This window comes from Mus caroli, chromosome 2 (assembly GCF_900094665.2).
Source record: "Mus caroli chromosome 2, CAROLI_EIJ_v1.1, whole genome shotgun sequence".
Taxonomy (NCBI): Eukaryota; Metazoa; Chordata; class Mammalia; order Rodentia; family Muridae; genus Mus; species Mus caroli.
In genome coordinates, this window is record NC_034571.1 from 6,646,483 (window position 1) to 6,654,895 (window position 8,413).

Here is an 8,413-nt window from a genome sequence, read left to right on the forward strand (position 1 = left end):
GAGGAGGAAGAGGAGGAAGAGGAGGAAGAGGAGGAAGAGGAGGAAGAGGAGGAAGAGGAGGAAGAGGAGGAAGAGGAGGAAGAGGAGGAAGAGGAAGAGGAAGAGGAAGAAGAGTATGAGGAGGAAGAAGAGTATGAGGAGGAAGAAGAAAAAGAGGAGAAAGAGGAGGAGGAGGAGAAATCATCTCACTTACTTTAGATCTGCCTGTATTCTATTTATCAAGGATATGCCTATGTTTATCTCTGAACTGGAAGTCTTCAGATGGGATATGCACCCCCAAGGAATGACAACGTAGATAAAAATGATAGACTAAAAACAGGGCAGGTGGTGGTTCCATGGGTAAAGAGCTTGCTATGAAAGTATGAAGACTTGTGTTTGGATCACTCACACCCATGTAAAAGACAAGTGTGGTTGTATGCACATATAACCCCAGCACTGAGGGAGCAGAGATAGGCAGATGTCCAAGGATTCACTGGGCAGCCAGCTTAGCCTGAAAGGGCACACTCTGGGTTTGGAGACCAAACTCTGTCTCCAAAGATAAAGTGGAGAGTAATAGATGGAGATGCCAAAAGTGTGGCATCTCTGGCCTTGGTGTGCACTACATAGACACTCACATGTACATAGCACACACACACATACACACACACGTGCAAGCACATGCACAGGGACTTGCACACACACTCATGATATGTTTATGAAGATTTTTAAAGTTACTTGTGATTAATAGCAATATACTGCTGAGACATGATCAGAAAGAGAACAGATTACATAGACGTGGGACTGTTCAGCGGGCAAGTTTTTAGACATAGAATTAGAAAATAAAACAGCAAGAGAGGGAAGAGAGAGGAGTAAACTTGGAGATCAAAAGGATTTTTTAAAAGGATTTTCATATAAGCCCAGTGAACATACAATTATCTCCCAACTTTGGGAAGGGCTGACACCCTTAGTCAATGAGGATCAACAAGTACAGTTCCTGAGTTTTAGCTCAAAGTATGGGCCCAGAGGGAACACTGGCTTATTATTTATAATAACTTATAATAACTGCATTATGAAAAGTAAACAAAGGGGGTGGGACTCTCAGCTACCCCATGAACACGGAGTCCTTACCTGCTTCATCTTAATTCCCCACATGGAGCCACTGACGTCAATAACAAAAAGGATGTTTTTGGGGATTGGGTCCAGGTTCTCAGGAGCAAAGAAGTGAACAAAATATCCATTAAATACCTAAAAAACAAAAACAAAAAACCCCAAAAACTTGTGTATGAGTCAGATGATGAGCGATGTTTGGAAGGTAAGGAATAGAGGCTGGAGACCACGGAGAAAAGATAGGCTACAGGCGAAGCAACCATGTCCATGACGATGAGGAAGAGCAGAAGGGGAAGCTTGGTGTGTACCCATCCTTTTCTTCTCCAGATGTTTCTCTTGTTCTTCCATTCTGGGAGTCTAAGCCGCTCTGTTTTCAACCCCAATCTGCTCCACTATGCCCTGTTCCACTTCAACTAGTCATCATCTCAAGCGCCATTGCAGCGAAAACCACTGCTAAGCAACGGTGAGTCAGATGGTCTTTGCTCACACAGGACTCAACCAGCAAGGATATAGACAGCTAACAAGTGTTTCCATCACAGCATGCTAACTGATCTGATTACGAAGGAAGTCTCTAAAGAAATAACATTCTCTCCAGACCCTGGGAGATATGTTTAGCACAGTCTACTCTTGAGGGAGTTAAGACTCAGTAGGGGGTGGGGGTAACAAACACCTGCTTGATGGTCACGTCTAATTGTCAATTTGATGGAATTTATAGTGATCCACGGAGAGAGTCTCAGTTTACATTGGGTTGGCCTGTGGGCATGTCTGTGTATGTGGAATTGTCTTAAGTTAACTGTGTGGGAAGACCCAGCCCACTGTGAGCATCACCATTCCCTTGCCAGGGAGATTCAGAATTGCACAAGAGTAGAGAACTTTAGCTCAGCTCAAGCAAGTAAGCAAGTGAGCATGTACATATCCATTTATCTCTGCTTTTGACTCTGGCTGTGTTATGAATAGCTCTTGTCATTGTGACTCCCCTGTTATGATGAACTATAACCTGAAATTGAAAGATGAATAAGATCCCTTTTCTCCCTTAAGGTTTACATCAGGTTATTTTATCATAATAACAGAAATAAAACCAGGATAGGATGCCACCATACCCAAATTCTTTACGTGTGTTCTAGGGGTGAAACTCAGGTCTTCTTGCTTGCATGACAAGTATTTTAACCAACTAGCCAGTCTCTAAAGCACCTTTTATTTTATTTTTAATGGCATAAAGGATAATTTTTGGATGTATATATGAAAAATAATTTTTTTTTTCTCTGTATCTTGAGCCCTTCCCTTGACAACCAGGAGCCACTCACAAGCCAAGGATCACCATCAATCAGGTTTTTTTTTGTTTTTGATTTTTGTTTTTTCTTCAGCTTGGTAGTTCTGGAGCCTGCCAGCACTCACCTCAAGTTCCCCAGCCTTCTCTTCTCTGTTGACATCATACATCACCACCAGCTCCCCGTTCACTGCAGTCTCTGTGCAGTTGGGGCATTTTCTTTGTTGTGCTACTGTGGGCTTGAAGGATACATGTGCCTGCAAGGGACAGAGACATAAGAAGCTGATTTTCCTCTCAGATCCTGATTGGGGTGTGTATGGCTGTTGCCTCTGCTCACCCTAAAGGAGAACAGCATGCTGAACGCAGCCACTGGCCTAATACTTATGGAAATGAAAGTTAGAGCATGGCTGGAGCATTTAACAGACTGTGGTACTGTTTTCCAGGTATCAGGCCTTTAAAAAAAGGGCTCCAAAGAGTTTCCCACCAGATACCATTGAAGGAATGGCTCCCACTCTAGAAAGAGTCTGTGTTCATCCTGAGAGGACTCTGACCTTTTCATAGTTGTTTCTTATTGGCCATACTGCAAAGACGATTAAAGGGAATATGACTTGTGGTTTATGAAAATTCTTTATGTGAAAATTGTCTTGTGGGGAAAAGGAGGGTCCAAAATGGATACAATGAAATTACATAATTGGGAACGTTGCTTTGTATATTTAATAGAAAAGAAACTCTAGCCTTTGACCTTAGCCCATCAGACCACTCTCTTCCCCATTCTACCCCTCAAGGTCCAGAGCACAGGACAAAAGAGCCAGGATCCAGTGACCACTTGGATAGCTGGCAATGAGCAATGCATCTAGTACCTTCTGTTGTCCTTTAGATATGACAGGGACGCCTTGGAAATGGCCTTCAAATGTGTCAGGAACATGAAGAAATCTCATTCCTTGGGGTTCAATAATCCACACATTCACCTAAGGAGGAGAAAAATGATGGCATCAAAAGTCTTTCGGGATCTTTAAAGCAGGAAAGGAATCTCACTCTTAAGCTCTCTGATGCTTTTTTTTTTTTTTTTTAAGATTTACTTATTTATCATATGTAAGTACACTGTAGCCGTCCTCAGACACTCCAGAGGGCGCCAGATCTCGTTACGGATGGTTGTAAGCCACCATGTGGTTGCTGGGATTTGAACTCTGGACCTTTGGAAGAGCAGTCGGGTGCTCTTACCCACTGAGCCATCTCACCAGCCCTCTGATGCTTTTTCTTATCTCCCAGTTTCCTGAGCATGGTGTCATGGTCACTCTGGGGAATCCTTTCAGTTCCTGGATTCCAACTTTGTGTCACCTCATTCATCCCAGGGTTTCCATCTCCTGACTGGGATGTGGACACATGACTCGGTTTCTTTTTCTGTTGCTGGTATAAAAAGAGCAACTGAAGGGAGAACGTATTTGTTTTGGGTCATAGTTCACAGCACAGTCCATCGTGGTGGGCAAGAAGAGGCAGCAGGAGCTTGATGACATAGATCAGATGGCACCCAATTAGGAAACAGAAAGAGATAAACACAAGCCACTACACTCTAATCCAGCTCCATTTAGCATGGCTCAGGAGCCCCTGCTCAGGGACTATCCCCATCATCAGCAAGATATGTCTTTCCACATCAGTTAATATAATTAAGATAATTCTTCTGTGTGTCTAGATTCTATCAAGGTGACAATTAACAATACCCATCAGGACACACCATTAGTATGGTCACATGTTAGAAACCTTGCTCACTGGGATGGCATTAGTTGAAGTGTGTTGGGCCTCAGGCTGGAGATGCCTCAATGGGTTAAGTGCTTTCCCAGGCAAGCATGAAGACTTAAGTTCTAATCCCTATTGCGCATGTCAAATCTGGATGCACCTATAGCTTCAGCACTGGGAGATGGAGACCGGAGGATCCTGGAGACCCACTGGCCAGGCAGTGAGCTCAAAGTTCAGGAAGATACCCTGTCTCCAAAGAAAATGTGAAAAGCAACAGGAAATAACCAGAGTTAACCTCTGACCTTTACCTGTATACACATAGGTGAGTTTACCCATGAGCACACTCATACACCCTCTACATACACAAGCAAGTGATGGGGCCTTATGCAAGGATATCACCTTGGAAGGGATGGATGCTGCTATTGTTAGGTGAGTTCGTTTTCAAGGCAGGAAACTAGTATAAAGGGAAATCAGTCATATAGTTTTCCTTCTGCATAGAGCTGGCCTCCATATTATAGGTCATCGAAGGGCCCCTTGCCAGGATGCTAAAACACTGTGAAAAATTTTAAAAGATTTCTATATTTCATTTTATATGTATGAGAATGTGTGTGTGTGTGTGTAATAGAATAGTATGAAAAACAGTGTGTTGTTTCACTCTTAGTTATGTTAAAATTCCCGAGGCTAAATATTTTATAGGCGAAATAGTTTATCTGGCTTATGATTCTGGTAGCTGCAAGACTCAAATCCCAGATAGTATACCTTTTACTGCCAAGAAAGAGGAGACTCACAACACCTTTACCCTGAAGGTTAATTTCATGGGTTGAGTGGTGGCTCCCTGAAGGGCACATTACTCAAACCCTGAAATTTGAATCTGAACTTATTTGGGAAGGAGTCTCTAGGGATGTGACTAAGCTAAGCATCTTGAAGATGAAGTTGTCCTCTGCTGCTGGGCTCTTAAATCCAGGAAGGGGAAGGCAGAAGGAGATTTGAGACATGCAGAGGAGGAACAATATAGAGCAGAATGCCACAAGGCTTCCAAGGGCTGCCAGCACCTGGCAGATACCAGAAGCAAGGAACAACGTGTGTTCTCCTCTCTCATCTTAGAATTCAAATTTCCCCAGGATTAATCCATCCTCCCAGTCTATGGACAATCCATAGGCACTCTGCTTATGTCTTGATCGTGGATCACTGTTTGACCATGAAAGAACAGATGTCTGTTGTTTTAGGTTACACAGTTTGTGGTAATTTGCTACAACAAACAGTGGACTGCTTTTGCACATAAGGAGCTAAGCTTGCATTGAAATCTGTGGAGGAATGGTGTAGTTGACTCTAACTCTGAATCTTTTTAGTATACGACATTGATTTTCCAAGCCAGGGGCATCAAACACCACCAATGGTGGTGGTGACAATAAATAAATCAGAGATGTGCACTGTTGCCGACCCTGTGAGGCCAGGCTCACCTCCAAGTGCTTGGCCAGCTTCCCGGGCTGCAAATGAATCTTGTGCTCATAGGATCCCAGCTTCCTCCACTTCACCTCCTGGTAATGAAGTTCAAACTGCACCTTAGCTCCAGGCGGGATGTTCACCTCTGTGTTGAAGTTCTCCATATCCAGAGTTCTGCTCCTAGATGCCAGAGATCCCAACACAAGCAGATACATGCATGAAGTTTGCAAGACACAACATTTAGACAGAGTTCTCATCTTTATCCTGCTCAGTTGTTTATGAAATACCTTCATCAGAGCAAAGAGGAAATTGGAGATAAATTTAATCAAACCAAGAACTTTAACCTTTCTCGTCTGGTCTATATATTAATTGATTTATTAAGCTTCTCACTGATTGAAGTGTCAGTTGTCAAAGGACTACTGATTTGGTTCTGGTCTGTGAGGAAGCCAACAGGTATCATTTCTGATATAGCAGTTAATGTAAGCTGACATCATTATCCTCAACTTTCAGATGTTAGGTGAGGCTCGTAGAGGGTAAGGGGCCTCCTCAAGATGTCTCGCAACTAGTCAGTTGTAGAACCAGGATCAAACAGAAGCTTAGGTGTCTCCAAAGGTGGTACTTAGTCCCTACACTGCCCTCTTAGACTTACGTTCAGTTTGTTATATATATTGTGAGATCTACAGATTGTCAAACTTCAATTTTCTTAGACCTGCATCTGTCTTTCCAATGTAAGGCCTCGTTAAGTCACTGTTTTTGATGGTTTGTATATGCTTGGCCCAGGGATCGGCACTATTAGGAAGTGTAGCTTTGTTGGAGTGGGTGTGTCACTGTGGGTACAGGCTATAAGACACTCATCATAGCTGTCCAGAAGTGAGTATTCTGCTAGCAGCCTCCAAATGAAGGTGTAGAACTCTCAGCTCCTCTTGTACCATGTCTGCCTGGATGCTGCCATGTTCCCACCTTGATGATAAAGAACTGAACCTCTGAGCCTGTAAGCATGTTGTCCTTGAAAGAGTTGCCTTTGTCATGGTGTCTGTTCACAGCAGTAAAACCCTAACTAAAACACTATCAAATCCAGGACAATGATTGCTTTTGAGGTGTGTGTTTAGGGTTTTAAAGAGGAAGCAGCAAGATTTTCCAGTGAGGTTGAATCTAGCACCAAGACTCACACTGAATGGTGTGTGTGTTCCTGTGTGAGCATGTGTGGATGATTTTATTTCTTTTGAGACAAAGTCTCACGTGCACCTCTAACTTGTAAGTCACTATATTCAGGTCTTGAGCTCACAGATGCCTATCTGCCTGCCTCTGGCATTCTGAGATTAAAATGTGAGCATCCACACTTGAGTGAATAATTTTGAAATTAAATGATTAGTGTGGATGGGATTGTGCGTGATTAGCCAATCTGGGTTCAGAGATGTAGTGTGGGACACTCAGTCATGGAAGAAAAAGCTGAATAGACCTGATACAAACTTTCTAGACAAAACACATTGAGAGAAGCCACGTTATACAAGGAGTGGCCTGGAAGTTCCAGGTTTTCTGATAAATGTGTAGTGCCCAGAAAAATTCTGTTACAAAGACAACTGTGGAATTAACAAGTGAATTGACATTAGGGTCTGATTGATAAAAAGGATCAAAGGTAGGCAGGCAGTGGTGTGCACGACTGTAATCCATGAGTCTAGCAGGCTGAGGCAAGAGGAGATTGTCTTTGACATTGAGATCAGGCTATGTATGTACATACAGATATGTATGTATATATACACAAACCCAGCATCAAGAAAACAACAATACAATACAGAAATACAGAAAGATTCACGGACGTCCAAGAACGGTTAACACACTGCTGTAGTGGAGCATCCCCTCTGTTTGGGCTTTTCTCCTTCCATGTGGCTGGACTCTGTGTCTGGTTGAGCTCAGATGAACTACTATTCCCCTGTGAGAGGTTTTTTGACCTCTCTACAGAAGCACGCACACAGGAGTCAGATCCCCTGGGTCCATTAGCATTCGTCCACGATCCACATGGTGGGCATTGCTTCCTGTCTGTGTGCTCTGTGAGTCTGACAGTGCTTGTCTTTACGTTGCCTCTAACAGAACTGGGTGCAGAGCAGACATACAATGTATTCTGCTAATAAAAGAAATACATGAGTGAGATGAAAGGAGTTTCTACTACAGGTCAGTTTGGGGATGGAGAAGAGGAGGAGGCAGAAGAGAAGAAACATGGCAGGATTTGGAAGAAGATGATGTGCATGGCATGGAGAGTAAATCCTATGTTGAATGTTCTTTGAAGTTTTGCATCAGAGTACATCCTCAGGTGTATGTTTAAAAAATATGTGCATGTGTATGCCTGTGAGGAGTTACACACACACAGACACAGACACAGACACAGACACAGACACAGACACAGACACAGACACAGACACAGACAGACACAGACACAGACACAGACACAGACACAGACACAGACACAGACACAGACAGACACACACACACAGTGCCTGTTGGAACCAGAAGAGGGCACTTTATCCCTTTGAGCTGGAGTTACAGGGACTTGTGAGTCACTCAGTATTAGTGCTGAGAATCAAACTCAAGTCCTGTAGAAGTATGTGCTTCTAACCTCTGAGTCATCCTCCAACCTTCAAAGCCCGGAGGTACTGCTCTTCAGCAAAGCCATCCACTCACTGCGTGGACCAGGCAAGATTTTTCATTGACTTAAATCTTGCCGATTAGGATAGGCTGACTGGCTATCATTTGCCAGCGATATACCTGACTTTGCTCCCTTGCACAGGGATCACCAGTGGATGCCAGAACTTCATCTCTGTCTCTCTCTCTGTCTCTCTTTCTCTTTCTCTTTCTCTCTCTCTCTCTCTCTCTCTCTCTCTCTCTCTC

General features: G+C 43.4%; 1 protein-coding gene across 1 annotated transcript in view; it reads right to left on the minus strand.

The window, feature by feature from the left end:
* Itih2 (inter-alpha-trypsin inhibitor heavy chain 2) overlaps positions 1 to 8,413 on the minus strand; it is a 34,855-nt gene that overhangs the window by 19,578 nt on the left and 6,864 nt on the right. Inside the window, exons 6-9 of the mRNA XM_021184669.2 lie at positions 5,548 to 5,710; positions 3,214 to 3,321; positions 2,482 to 2,610; positions 1,108 to 1,224 (exon numbers count right to left, since the gene is read on the minus strand). Of these exons, the coding sequence (XP_021040328.1) occupies positions 1,108 to 1,224; positions 2,482 to 2,610; positions 3,214 to 3,321; positions 5,548 to 5,710 (517 nt within the window). The remainder of the gene's footprint in view (positions 1 to 1,107; positions 1,225 to 2,481; positions 2,611 to 3,213; positions 3,322 to 5,547; positions 5,711 to 8,413) is intronic.